At 47.4% G+C, this 15618-nt stretch overlaps 1 protein-coding gene across 2 annotated transcripts in view; it reads right to left on the minus strand.

Moving 5' to 3' along the window:
- LOC144935561 (phospholipid-transporting ATPase ID-like) overlaps positions 1-15618 on the minus strand; it is a 102292-nt gene that overhangs the window by 68433 nt on the left and 18241 nt on the right. For both annotated transcript variants that reach the window (XM_078862336.1, XM_078862338.1), the window contains exon 2: positions 10638-10706. In XM_078862336.1, coding sequence (XP_078718462.1) covers positions 10638-10668 — 31 coding nt within the window. In that variant the 5' untranslated portion in view covers positions 10669-10706. The remainder of the gene's footprint in view (positions 1-10637; positions 10707-15618) is intronic.

Here is a 15618-nt window from a genome sequence, read left to right on the forward strand (position 1 = left end):
GCCGATTGGAAATGTGAAACCCGGGAAGCGCCACCGTCACCGCCTTGGTGCGCTCGACGTACGAGAGGAGCCTCTCGCCTCTCGTGGTGTCCGCGACGACTCACAACCGTGCCCAAATTTGGCCGGGGCCGCGGGCGAGCGAGCGAGCGGGCGGCTTCCTGAGACCGACGGCCTCTCTGGCGAGCGGATTTTTGCAACTCGTTTTCTCCCAAGATCTATTGAAAAGGAGCGCCGTTCCTTTCGGTCCGGGTCAACCGCGGAACGAGGGGCAACATCGCAGGGTCACAGCGTGCCAGGGGAGGGAGCGTGCTGCGACATTCATCTCCGCTTGGCGCGGCATCACGCTGTGTCCGTTTTAAAACTGCACAGCCAAAAGCTACAACAACAGATAATGTTTTTAAGTAAAATTGCCTGGGGTAACCTGTGGGCATTTCCACAAACTAGGCAACCTCAGAGTGAAAATATATGAATAATTCTCAAACGTTTGGGGTGTAATTTTTAAGGTAATTATCTATGGATTTGGAACACTTGGGTTATTAATGGGATAAATCAATGGCTTGACACGCACACGGAACTCAACGCACCATCACCGTCCCCGCGTGAATGAAAAACCTGACACCGCGGTCTTGCCTTTCATTATTCATTAAAAATTATTTGGCAGGGCTGCATTGCCAGTGCGGCACAAGCGCAAACAACAACAGCAGCAGCATTGCTCAGTAACACTGCCTTAAGTAAGAAAGCCACTTCGTCGTTGTACCGACGACGCTTGCGTTAATTTTAGGCGAGCGTTATTTGATTAACCATCACGAGCGTTTTCCTCGCGAGCGCCTCCTCACCTCGCCCATTGTACACATCCTGTAAAGACGGGGTGAGACGTGGGCTCACTCACTGGGACGCAGGAGGTACGGGGAGGGAAAGGAGGCCGTGTGGAGAGAGGGACACAAGGCATGGGGCAGGTTTTCCGTGTCCACTCAAGGCGTTCGTTGTAATTACTGGTGAAACGCCGTACTCGTCGTAGTCTCAGTGTACGACAAACCTGTGTAAGTTTAGTCAAATCTGAGAGTTCATCGAATTCATCGGATGCTTCTCTTAGTCTCGTCGAATAAAACGGCAGAAGATGTGATCCACTCTTAAGTCGTTAAATGTTGGTGTGGGGCGAGTGCCAATTCCCCCCCCCACCCTTTCTCCCCCAATATCATCAGGTTAGCCAATCGGAGAACTCCGTACATTTGTTAATATACATAAAAACCATAGCCAATCAACATTGTCCGTCTTCCTCAGCGCACCGCAGTCTCTAATCTTAATGCAGATTAGTCGCTTTGATATTCTGTGGGAAGTCAGCCATCGGCGCGCTCAGTCATATTGGCGTCCACCGAAAGCCATAGCTGGCTGAAATAATAAAACCCCTGTTGACAATATCGTGGGCAAAAAATTTACACCGAGCCCACCGAGCTTGATTTGCTTATGGAGCGTGACTGCCGGGGAGGGGCCCTTGGTCACCTGGTTTAATCGTGGGCCATTTCCAGGCCAGCAGAGCCCAGTTCCGAGTGGCCGTGTAAACAGCGCCATTAATTGCTCCGCTAAAGGCCACTGACTGCTCGTTAAGCTTATTAAGCCTCAATTTTCACTTTGCTAATCGCGTAACATAACTGTACATTATCGTAGCTTGCGGGTTGCAATACTGTACGCGCAAAAAAAACGGGGCGAGAATGCACGTTTACCATCTTGCACTCTTACAATACTCTGTCCATCCTTTCAAGATGCGACCTTAAAACTCAACTTTTGATTTCAACTTTAAAAGCGCGCTACCCAAGCAGCGATGCCATCGGATAAGGAAAAGCGGCTTGTTTATACAGGAAACAGCCTCGTCTGGTTTACAGAACGTGGGAAGGTGAGGCAGGCGACTTTTTCCATGACCGTACGCCTCACTCCCTCATTACTTAGTTATGAACTTGGCATCTCGCGGCCACAATGACAATCACTCACAAAGGACTGTGGCGAACTGCCCCCAACACTGGGAATGGCAGAGCCGAGCTTGTTCCTGCTCTACCTCGTCTACCTTGCAGATGTGCTCGAGGCATGAGCAGAGTGAAGGAGCAAAGAGCTTTATGAAAAATGAAAAGTCAATCTCGACCGCTGCTATTGTCACTTTAACGCAAGCACCTGCCCGTGTTTAAAAGGCTTACAATAGATCCCGCGCCTCCGTTTATCACGGTTGGCTACGTACGGTGCAAAAGAAGGTCAACGTACACATGTACAAAACCTTCCGTAAAAAAACTAACATTTACAGCCCTTTGTCAATCGACTTCTGGAGGAGAGCCTGCTCATGTTGTGTTGGTCGCGGGGGGTATTCTTAACTGTACCTCACCATGCTGGTCAGTGCCGATTGGTAAAACAGCACCCCAGGACCGGTTTAAATATCACTCGCTGCCGCCGCTAGCCACGTCCATGTGTAGAACTCTGATCCCCTCCGCTTCATCGGGGCAGCACCGCACAATAAACCACACTCAGCTCGAACGTGAAAATGATGTTACAACGGAGATGGGTTTGTTGTTTTTTTCACTTCAACATCCATTCCAATTAATCCATCAATATTTTGGAAATCATGGATCACGGACGTAATGGTATTTTGATGCTTGAATGTCATGTTTAACGTGTGAATGATTGCACGTGATCAATCGTGGAAATTCTATCGCCGAGCCCAGCGTCTCCACAATTCTGGCTGTCGCCTCATGAGGCTGGTTGTAATTACCGGTGAAACGCCGTACTTGAATTGTAAATGTTGTGGGTTTACTCTCCAACACACCGGTGTGCTGAACTAGTAACAAATTGGCACATTTTGTTTACGTGACAAACCTTACTAATTGGCTGTGTCTGGTCGTGGCGGGTTTAACGACACATTTATATTTATGCAATCCAACCCAAAAAACCTCTATTAGGAGTAAAATTTCCATACTTCAACCGCCTGAGATGTTGTTAAGGACTGTATATAGTGTAACAGTAGCAACGTACATACGTGTAACAACTGACTAAAGGATCTGTAAATCTTTTAATCAGTTTTACCTACATTTCAGAGCAAAATAAAGACTAAATGCTGCATTCCAGCATGAAGGTACTTTTAGCTAAAGTATGTGTAAACAACGAGCGAATAGGCGTCGCGTTGTTACATGTGTAGTGGTGGTGCGGACGCGCGCCCGCAGTGAGAGATCACGGGGCGGCGCGGGGTGCGTGGTTGGGCACGCGATGTAGGCGTGGTGTTGACGCGCGCGCCGGGAGTGAGAGATTACGGGGCGGCGCGGGGTGCGTGGTTGTGCGCGCTGACACAAGGTGGGAAAGAGGATCGTGGGCAGTGCGCAGTGATTGGTCAACTGGGGTGGGTGCTCTCAGCGACGTCCGCATGAAGGACTATAAAGGGGGACGCGCGGGAGCACTCGGGGGGGGTTGTTAACCAGTCGAAGACCGAAGACGGAGTTCAGAGGTAGGCCCTGAGACCCCTAGTCCCGCTGTCCTTGTGAGGGCCGGGGCCCTATGTGGCTCGGAGGCGAGACTGTGGGACCCGTGGTCTGACGTCCCTGTGGACCGAGACTGTGGGACCCAGAGTCGAGACGGACACCCCGGCTGGGTGTGTTCCGAGAGGCTACGGGGCGTAAGAGCCCGTGTGGGTGTAGCCGGGGGAACCCCATGGGTTAAGGCTGGAGTTAGCCACCCGTGTAATATAAGTTGGTGTTAATAAAAGAGTGTGCTACCCGTAAGGTCGTCTCCCGCCAAGTTCCTACATTACGCATGAACTGGCCTCCCTTCTCGGAAGACGTCCACAGCTATTCCGTCTGGTGGAGGAGCATCACCTTTCTTGATGATGTGGCTACTTCCTCAGTTGTAACATCATTTGGAAAGTCACCTTGCTCAACTGAAAATTATTTTTTTTTATTCTGCGGAATAAGATTATTATTATTATTTTTTTCTATAGAGATCGGTGCCAAATCCCTCCATTCGATGTGTGATTCTGTTCCGATCATACAATATCGTTCCATCTTGCTCCTCCAACGGCTATCATTTGTGATTTCACAAATCAACTTCATTTTTCTAATCTTGATGCTCAGATCTTTTACTCTGAAATCTTCAATCACATTTGTACTTTGCTACCCTTTATTCGTAACGGTTTGAGAGTGAATGTTACCATTTTACATTACGCCCTTGTACCACCCTATTCTGTGTCACGTATTTTTTAATGATTCCAGATCACTTGTTTTCCCACTTCCTCCTCGCTTTATTATGCGCCATCACTGCACTGTCTATGACAACGCGGCAAACATCGTTATTTATGGGTGGCACGCTGTTCGTCGTCACGTTGCTTCTCTAGGGGGTTTGAATCCGTCGCTAAGCATCAATTTCGATCCTCCACCCTTTTTTTTTTGGAGACTACGTTTCGGGACGTTACGCCCGTCGCATAGTCGACGGCAACGAACGATGTTCCCTCCCTTTGAGCAATGTCGACGCGTGACGGGCGGGAACGCCCGTCCTGCAATTGCTTCCCGTGCCAAATTGAGGACAAGATATCTCCGACTTTGTGAAGCTCGTCCGTCCATCGTCGTCGACTTGAACGTCATTTTTTATTTCGCCAATTGGACTCCTCCACGTCCATTTTCTAGTTACTTTTTGCTGTTGCAAATTTTGTTCACTATTTCCATGCCCCCTCCTGGCTGTCATTTCCAATGCCCTACTCGAGCGCACGTTCTCTTCGCCCGTTCCTCTTTCCGATGCCTGGCAACCAAACATCTGCTTGGCAATAAGTGGAAATAAGAATGACCTCCACGTTGCACAACGTAGAGAACGTTTGTAAGCGCACAGCTGTCGATGTGCCCCTCCATTGAACCTAGCCAACTTAAAAATGGGAAATTTAAAAAAATGTATAGTCATACTGAAACACATTTAAAAATTACAACAAAAAATTAATCACAAAAGAGCCAGAACAGCTGCTAAGAGGACATACATTTGTAATTTTAAGACAAAATGGAGTTTGTAAATGAATTGTTTTCAGTGGGGCAAAGTCGCGTGTGTGCCCTTGCGGTAACCACATAATGCACGCGCACACGAGAGCGGCACGGGGCTAAGTGGCTGACTCACCACCTTTGGCCAGGAAACTGAGCAATGGGAAGGAATGAGACATATGCCTCCCACACGCCAAGACACATGCGGCGTTCCACACGCCAAGCCACGGCTACGGAGCAGAAAGGCATCCAGTGGACATGGCTGATAGTGGTGATAGTTGTGTAGTTTCACAATGCGCTATTTAAAGCAGAATTATGTTTTAGATGTCCTTCAACATATTTTTTATAAAGCAGCTCTCAAATGTGGACGGATAATGGGGTCTAAATTCAGAGCAAACGTGAAGTACGACAGAAGGCAAAAAGGATCAAGAGTACGCAACCCTCAAACATATAACCAAATGTACAGTCTCTTGTGACTCCACTGCTGGATGAGTGCCTCCCTACACTCTACCACACTGGTAAGTTGGTGAAGGTGGGGAGCAGAGATATTGGGAGGATAGTAGCACATTACAACAGCATTTTGCCAAAATGCCCTCTACTGCCCACCATATTGCCCCACATGTACGTATCTATGTTGAAATTCTTTCGCACCGCACATAGCCAACTTTGCTAATCAGCAGTCCATAATACAACCCGATTGTTCGAGCATTATTTATGATGAACCCTGTTAAGAATCCCCCCCCCAATATCCGACGAGATACGGCATATTCTGGGTGATACGTACAAAAACGTACGCAATATTAACGATTCATTTCACCCCCCCCCCCCCACCGGAATGACGACGAGCATCAGCGGCGTCGGTCCTTCGAGAGAAAGCGCGAGAGCGAGCATCACCGTAAGCCCCCTTAAGATCCGCCGTGTTACGATGGTGCTGGAACTTCAAACCAGGACACGCGCGCTCCTCCCAGCATGGCCATCCGAGGTCACTGCAGCGGGGGGTAGGGGTTCTAAACGCACCCCCACCCCTCCCTGCTCGCAGACACCCAGGCAGTAAATTGGGGGAGCGCTCCCTCCCATACGGAGGAACCATTGCCGCTCGGAACTGGCCACACGGTGGAGAAATGTTTCTTTGGTGGCGCAAACTTTGCCGGTAACGACGAATGATGAAATCAAGCTGCAGTCTTACAACATTTGTTATAGAAGTGCGCGGCAGCACCTGGTTTTGCGTTGGGGATGAACTCAGAATATTGGAGTTGGTTGCTTCCGAACTGACGTTGGCCATCTGCCAGTAACTACTAGGCGAAACTATAAATAGTTTTTTTTATATTCCCTACACACTGATACACGCACACAGGGGTGGGCAAGGCGGGGCCGGGTATGCTGGAGAACACTCGAGTGGGGAAAAGGCAGAGACGGGGAGGAGGGGAGGGGCAGAGACTCGTGAATGCGTGGCTGTTTGTGTGTGTGTATGGGGAGCGGTGGCGCAGTGATTAGTGCATCGCGCCTCGAACCCGGAGAACAGTGAAGATTCTCGCTCATGATCGATAACGGTGGTGAATGTCTATACCGGTACTGGGACTCCCCCCTCGGTCGACTCGGCTCTAAACGAGCACCCGGTGCGGTGTAAACACGCGCACTGGACAGACAAACAAAGGTGGCCGCGCGTGGTGCTGGCCACCCACGCTAACAGCACTTGCCCCAACAGTCTGTTAAAGGCTATGGGGGGGGGGATCTTTGTCGTGTGTCTGTAGGGTAGTGGCTACTGTGCTGCTCTCCGAATCCCGCGCCCACTGGAAAAGGGCTCCAACGCCGTGAGCTCCAACAACAGGGGAGTGCATGCAGATGAGTGGGGTGGCCATTAGCAGTTATAAAATAAGAGGGTGGCTGATTAATGTTCAGTAAAAGAAATGTTGTGCCAATGACCAGTATAAAAATGGAAATCTAAAAGTCAACATCTGGGCTACTTTCTTTGGCTGCGTAGTGCCATCATGCGTAATCCGTCAAACCGAGGACACTTCACATGGTTTCCCAAAATATATTTATATAAAACCTCCAAACAAATTGTTTTGAAACTAGAACTCACAACTCACCTAAACCAAAAATATAGTTTGTTTTATCAATATTGACGGCAAAAATGCGTTCATAAAGCATTGGTTATATTTTTGTAACTGTGGCAGCACTCGGGCACGAGAAGGCGAGCGTGCGGTTGATCGGTTACGCACCGTCACTTTGCGTTCGAACATCCGTCTGTGCACTTGCGTGTTTCCATGCGCGCATTTCGAGCAGAAATCTAAACTCAGGCTCCTGTTAAGAGTGTGGCTTGCCAGCTTGTTTTTTTTTACTTAATTTAACCGCATTATTGACCCACCAGAGTTGACGGCCATAATGAATGTTTTGACGGAAAGACAGTTGCCATCACTGTAAGGTGGAAAGACCGGCAGATGTCCAATGTTGTCTTTGGAGTGTTTCTGCTGATACTGGCAGAAAAGTACTTTTTGCCAACACATTAATCAGGCCCATCACCTTTTTTTAATCAATCTGCAGGAGTAATTTGAACAGTTACAAACTGGTGACAACTTTGCTGCTGTGGTAACTTTACAGGTTTACAATTTGAGCTGTAACTCGACAGTGGCTTCTGCTCCCAAACTAAAACACCAGGTCTTTAAAAATGAGGGCTTGGGCACTGACGTTCGGCCCCATTTTCACAAGCGGTCACAGACACGTTCCGACTGCGTCATGCATGAACCCCGCCCTTCCCATGTTCGCACATGAACACCGTCCTGATCGTGTGTTCACATGTGACCCTGTCCAAACTAACTCAAGGATTGGCACACCGACTGCCGGGATATCCAGAAAATGACTTCTATTTCTATGAACCGATTATTTTTAGTTAATTTCCATTAGCCGTCACAATAACTATATAAAAACGATGTTGTCTACAAATCTTGCGCCGGTAAACACTTTTCGCCATCGATGCAACGTTTGCCTCAAGACAAATTACGAGCAAAACAAGTTCGGTGAAGAATTGGAAATAACTGTTGGGAGGGACGCAACCGGAAAAACACGGCAGAATATTTATACTCCGGTTAATTACTGGACACAGGGCAGGATCAGTTCCTGTACTGCTATGTTGGGATGCTTGGCCAATACCAGCTGCTATATTCTGTGTGTGTGTGTGTTTAGCTATTGGAGGAAACCCATGCATAACAGGGGGAGAGAACACACAAACTCCACACACAAAGGCACTCAAGCGGGGAGTCCAACACAGGCCCCTTCTTGCCGTGAGGCCCGAGTGTTACACCACTCCGCACCACCCTGCCGAGTATGCCTCTTGAGAGTAATGGCATTTTTAATAAGCACAGGAATCATATTCCGTCGCTTATGATAGCCTTGATTACATGATTTACCACATACTCAACTTGTTCATAAAGCCATACAGATAAGCAGAGTCTAAGTCACATAATGTAGGACTAATGGACATGCAAAAAATATGAAGGTTAGTTTATCTTGGCAGAAATATTCATCATACGAGTCGCACATGATTTTCACATTAAAATCTAGAATTCACAAAACAGCAGAACAATTACACGCGTGCAAAAAACGTGCCCATCCGCACCGACAACATTCGACATCTTATGGAAAGGAGACTTTACCTGCAGGCTTGATTTTATTTCGACGCCTGTGCATCACCCCTGTGCAGCTGCAGAGAGCGCTTCTGCTGTGCCGTGCGCGGCCGGCTCTCCCAAAAGCACCCGCTCTCCTTTGACGGACGCGAGAGCATCTCTCGTGAACATCGCTGCGTTGCAGGATTCCACCCACCAATGGCCTCATGCCCTCACTCCGTACCAAAGCATTCTCTACCCCAGCAGCCACCCAAAGCCATCCAAGCACCAACAATTCTGCTTTAATCTCCACCTTGCAGTGTGCAAGGCTTGACAAACATGGACCCTCTCTCTGTCTTTTGAAAATGAGCCACCTCCTTTGTCACGTCACGGGCAAGGCAGGATTCCGAAAAGGTTGTTGCCTCTGGAGATAGCAGCTTATCAGCCACTGCCAGAATTGGTCGTAAAAAAATGTAGAACAAAGGTTTTAAAGCAATCGGCAAGGGCCAACTGTGGGGGCGAGCTTTGGGATGCGATATTTCAAAATGACCTCAAAGGCCAATACTCCACAAGCCAGTTTCTCACACAGAATGCTGCACAGCGCCAAGTCGCGTGCTTGCATTCGCCGTAACGTACGGTCCATCTGGCCCGAGGTTCTAAGCCATGTTTAGTGCTGTGGATTCAAAAGAACCATAGTTAGATGTCTTCCTAAACATCCACGGACGGGTTAGTGTTTTTGATCACAGGCACAGACCGCTGTAGGGGCATAGCCTCCAAATCGTAGGGAACCAAATAATGGACATTTCAGAGACCAATAAACCGTGTTGGCGAGCCAAATTTTAAGGAAGGCTTTCTGCCATTGACCATGGCATTCTAGCATAAACAAACGACGTGGCAATACAAGCCTCTCACAATACAAGCCTCTGCGTATGTCGGAGAAGCGGCGGCGTTGTTTTTTTTTTGTTGAAACCCGACTTAAGAGCTCCTTGGCTCACAGGGTACTTCAAATAAACTACTACAACTATAAGCCGATGCTTCCTTTGTTCTGATTTTGCCCGATGTAAATCCCGCTGTGCTGTTGGCATCTCGTCACGAGACACCGAGTCCACTGGGTAACCTCGCAGCACAGCGGTGCGCCCCCACGCGTCGCAGACAGACGCGGAGGAGATTTTCTTCACCGGACTTCTCCCCAAAGAGTTCCCTTCTTATTCCCATCCACCACCCCTGCTGTGAGATTGTTGCTTTTATTTAATCCTTGGAGCTGAAATGTATCCAAAATAAAGTGCAGAGCTAAAAACACTCAACAACTCCGTTTCATCACGTATTGTAGCCCGGGCTTGAAACCCAGGGGTTCGGGTGATGCCAGCTCGGCGATCGGAGCGATGAGCCAAGCCAGCTGTGCACATCACTCGCAAACATCTTAATAAAATGATCAAAACTTTGTTCGTGAAGAAGGAACCACTGTACTTAGACGGCGGAGAGTGGAAATATACGACTCAGACGAGGAGTCGGGCAAGAAGATACGCTCTCACCACGGCCATTTAAGGCAGCAATACTAGACATTTTCTGAACACTGGACTGGAGGATTAAACGCATAAACGTGAACGGACAAAGCATTAGCCATCTCGAACTTCCTGTTGACATAGTTATTACAACAACTGATGGAAATGAATCACAGGAAAGCATGGGAAAATTAACAAAGCAAAAGTCACTCGCGTACAAGTCTGCTAAACAAATACACCTCGAATAATTGTATGTATGTGGGAAATATAATAATTGCCGTGGGCATACATGTCCTGCTGTGTCTCCAGTTTGTGAGAGGTCACAAGTTAGAGACTTCATGTCCAGAAAAGAGGGGACATGGGCAGGACATGTCCCTCAGAAGGGATGATGACCGGTCCAAAGTTTGCTTGCTTGAAAAGTGCTGCTGAATAATATTGATCGGAAAATCCAATTAATAGGTCAATGGACTCGCAATGCATTGTATTTATATGTGGAGGCACTGGGATCACCACACACACACACAGGTAGAAATATCTGGACTCACCTGGAGGTCGGGTCTCCCCACAGAGCTTCATCCCGTTAGGCAGGTACAGGCAGGCCCATGGGAATTCATCTGCAGAGAAAAGCGCCACTGGTAAGACTCGGCAGTGCGTCATAGTTCACTCCAAACGTGCGAATGAAACCAAATTCATATTATCGTGCAACTCTCACACGGGTAAACATTTTACAGGTTTAAAAAAAAGTTGCACTCGGATCATCCGAAATGATGGTCAGGCTTCGTTATCTAAAGCCGGGCATTCCAAGGCCACTCCCGCACCTCATTTGTGGGGCCAGGTCGCTTATGAAATGAAAGAGCTGGATTAGTCAGTGGGCGTTACTTGCCAAATTTAAAACAGTTTAGTTTTAGTTTCATTTAATAGTTTAACTCGGCGAAAGTCATTCCGCTTTCGGGATTCGTGGCGAGCGGCATTTCATCACGGGCAGTTAAAAATCCACACCGCGTTTTGGACGGGAAGCAGCGTTGAAGCAAGGTAGGATGGAGTTCTCAGCCGCACGTGGTGAAACAGTGACGAGATTGACAGTCGAGAGGCTGTATTGCTGCGCATTGCGTGTCTTATTGATATTCAAGTGGGATGACTCGAGTAATTATTAAATGGGGTTACTCCGAATTGACAGCACGTCACTACCCCTTCCCCTTTGGGAAACCGCACCGACAAGCATTGTGAAGTATGGTAAACAACCCACAAGCGGTTTGAGAGACGGTAAAAGATTAATTTTAGTATTTATTATTCATTATGTAATATAATTTTACGTGTTTACTTCATTATGTTTCTAGTGCATTGTGGGCAGGAGAGAGCAGTGCTATGAATTTATTGCTGCGCTGTACAGTACGGTACTTCTATGCTCCCACGTCTATGGTCACCACCTTCACCGACCCATGTGCATGGTGAAGTACGGTACAGCATGGTGAAGTATGGTCCAGCATGGTCCAGCATGGTGAAGTATGGTCCAATTACCCCGGGACTAATTGAGCATGGGAAGGTGCTCATCTCGCATGAGACTGACAAAAGTCGCTTGTGTAAACAATAATCGTTATTCTGAATGAGACGTAATTTTAAATGATATGCAATCACGACTGTTATCTCACGTTGTTTACCCACAAAAGCCTCACCGGACGATGTTGCTACACGCAACCCCAATTGAGTCATTGGCCGGTCATTTTTTAACACCGGGACGTTTAACCAATTCCAGTTACGTTGAAAAACGTTTGGCACGCGGCAGGCATCCAGAGAACCCGAAGGGAACCCATGGAGAACACGGGGAGAGCGAACAAGCTCCACGCATAAAGTCGCCCGAAGTTGGGCGTCGAACCCAGGCCCTGCTTGCCGTGAGACAAGCGTTACCGCTGCGCCACCACCCTGCCATGCCTCCCAACGATGGTTGTAGAGGGGGCATGGAGTAATGAACCAAAAATTCGCGCCGATAAAGATCTCCACCTCACTCCGCTCCGGCGATTCAGCGGCAAAAGGAGGGGGCGACAAGTTGGAGTTAAGCGTGTCCTGCCCGGTGGGATGGGGATGCCTCGTGAGATAGAATACTGGGACAGGGCAGGGAAGGGCCAACGATCAGCAGCAGAAACATTGAGACTAAGCCCAGGTGGGTCAGGTTGAGACTTAATAAAGAAGGCACGTTAATGAGCCACACCCACAAGCAATTTGATGAATTGTCACGATGCTGTGTCAGAAGTCAATTGCTGTTCGTTTTCTTTGTACCGCCTCGTTGGTATTGGGGCCCGCGTGCCCGGGGCTCTCAAGTGTCACGTAGCACACGAAGCGTGACACGCGCAGTCGGCCCACGTCACATCCTCGCATGTTGGCACGTTAACGTGCTCCCACGCAAACTGAACTCTGCCGAGGCTGACCACAGCCGTCCTCTACCTCCCTCCCACTCACAGCGCCAGCAGGCAAACGCACAGAGGGCATGCAAGTCACACTCACTCGTACACACAAACGGCTCCGAGTGTTGACCACCACCACTTGACCACCACAATGCAAGACAACAATTTATAGCTGTTATTTCCAGATGACATGCAAGCTGAACGGGAGGGCAGTGGCAAGGTATTTAACGCAATGTGCCATGATCCCAGTTTCTCGAGTTCAATTTCCGGCCACGTTTGACGTCAGCTTTTGACGTCTGAATCCGTTCTATGCCCCAAAACTGCCTTCAAACTAACCCACACCGATCGGTGTGGTGAAGTATGGTCAAACCCTCATAACCAACAAGGTGCACGACCTTCATCTAGCGGTGAAATGACATAGGGGACTTCACCACCCTGTCTATCTCATTTGTATTGTCCGTTTAACTTGCGCTGGGGGGCACTGAGGGGTGCCATAGTGGCTAGGAGATGTTAATTCCCTCGACTGGTATGCAGGAGGTCGTGTGGTTCGATCCCGACTCCGATGCCTGTTGTATAGTTGGAGTTTGCGTGTTTCTCTCTCTCCCCGTGGTCACGTGGATTTCTCTCCAGGTCCTCCGGTTTTTCCCTCCACATTTAGAATCAACATCACGTGTTTAGAGTATTTGACCGCTATAAATTTCCACATTGTGATAAGCCCACTTCGTTGAGTTAACATTTGTGGCCGGGTCGCTTCTGAAAAAAAGAGCTGTATAGCTCAGTGAGCCTTACCTGGTAAAATAAAAACATTTTAGTTTAGTTTGTTTTCTTTGTATTGTCTGTCATTTGCACTGCCCCAATTGGTACTGTCCGTTTTGTTTACAGTGGCTGCCTCGTTTATACTGTCGGTCAAATTTGTACTGCCTATCTCATTTGTTGTCTGTCTCAAATGTATTATATCTCGTTTTTATTGTCACTCATTTGTACTATTTACCTCGATTATAATGTCGTTATGTTTGTCTACCTGGTATGGAATATTTTACATCTAGTCTCGTGCCCTTGTTACCATGAGCTTGTGTTACATTCACACATCAATTGCATAAATCACCAACAATTGATCCTTACGCACACACGACTCATTTAATAAATTATGAGCCAAATAATAATCGTTGAATAGATGCATTGTTGCATGGCGATCAAAAGAGCAAGGCTAGAAGGAGTGGATAATGGCAGGCCAAGGTAACAACACCCTGATGTGCTAAACCAACGCACAAAGACAATGAAAATGCAATATTTAAGATCATTCACAACTATGCCTGCTAATTCTGAGATATAGAAAATGTCATTTTGGACTGGAGTAAAATGTCCATATGGATTGGGCAACAAACTTAAAAAGACCTTCAGCCAAATGTTGTTGTACTTGCTTTTGCAATGGTGCAAATAAAACCAATCGTGCTTTTGACTACGAGAATTGACAAATGGACTGCACAAACTTGACACGTGAAGAATATTCTTTTATATGCCTTGTAAAAAGAAAAGAAAAATACCAATGCAAATGTCCTACTTGGTCAGAGGTCAGTCACGGAGAGAGCAGCTGTGATCCAGCGTGACACAGCACAGAACGGGAAGAAAGATCGAGCTGTTCATATCAACCCAGGCCAGTTCATAAAATGACATCTCCATAATTCAGACCCAAAGAGGAAGATGCACAAAGTCTCTGGCAGATGGTCAAGATGAAACGAGATCTACGTACGCAAGGAGAAGCCTGGACCTCTAAAAGTATCTTCAATGACTAACAAGAGTGGTGACGTGGCCCCCAGCAGTAGTGATTGTTGCAGAGAGGGTTATGGTTCGAAAGCAGAAGCCGTCACAATTATTACTGCGGGGATATTAACCATAGTAGATGGAATCATAATTAGAATTATTAGCATAATTATTAATAATTAGAATTATGATTATTACAATTATTATTCTACATGCCGTCTGCTTCACAGTGGTCGTTAAAAATCCACTGACGTTATTAATTGAAAAAATCCTAAAAAATGACACCGCAAATTACTCAATTGGGATTATACTATAGAAACTAAAAACTATTTTTATTTTACCAGGTGAGGCCCACTGAGCTATATAGCTCATTTTCATAAGCGACCTGGTCACAAATGACAGCTGAACGAAGTGGCTTATCACGTGGAAATTTATAGCATCCAAATACTCGAAACGCATGTTTCTAAATGTGGAGGGAAAAACCGGAGGATCCGGAGAAAAATCCAAGCAACCACGGGGAGAGAGACATGCAAACTCCACATGTACAGGCTTAATGGTCGGGATCGAAAACACGACCTCCTGTATACCAGACAGTAGTGAACATCTCGCCACTGTACACACACACAGCAGCAGCAGCAATCTTCGCCCCCTCCTGGCAGACGAATGTCCCAGGTCACTCCTGCAAACAAGATAATCCTGGTCTCTTGAATTCTTACCTGCTTAAAAGAAATAAACCTGAAGTGCATGATTGATGAGGCAGGAGAGCACGCGTGGGTCACAAGAAGCAGGCCCTTCGCAACATGTGCCCTTAGCGCCTCCATGCAGTAGCACTCAATAACCCCCGATTAGAGCCTATTTAAATGTATGAATGTTACAGCTGAGGCTTGGGGCTGCCTAAAACAGGAAAGGGGCTGTTTTAGCCTTTCCGTGCAAAATTCTCACAACAGCCGGGGAAGATGAAAATATTCACTGGAGACCCAAGTGGCCCTTGCAAGCCTTGGCTTCAACATTTGATGCCTGGGAAATTGACGACGGCATATTATTCTTGATAAGTTCATCGCTTGTAAATATATTATTTTATAAATGCAGCCTTACAATAAATCGGATGACAGCATCCCGACAATGAAAGCCACGTGAACTCGGAACGCGCGACCAATTTTTTTTTTTTTAAGATCAGGGACTTTAAGATCAGGGACTTTAAGATCAGGGACTTTAAGATCAGGGACTCAATTGCAGGTGACAATGAAACCTGATCTAAAGCTACTTTCACGATTATTTTTCGCGACAACGGTCAGTCATCCACCGACCACTGCGGGGCACAATCATGCTCGCATCTTGTCAGGGATATTTGAAACGAAGACTTTAA

This window comes from Lampetra fluviatilis, chromosome 13 (assembly GCF_964198595.1).
Source record: "Lampetra fluviatilis chromosome 13, kcLamFluv1.1, whole genome shotgun sequence".
Taxonomy (NCBI): Eukaryota; Metazoa; Chordata; class Hyperoartia; order Petromyzontiformes; family Petromyzontidae; genus Lampetra; species Lampetra fluviatilis.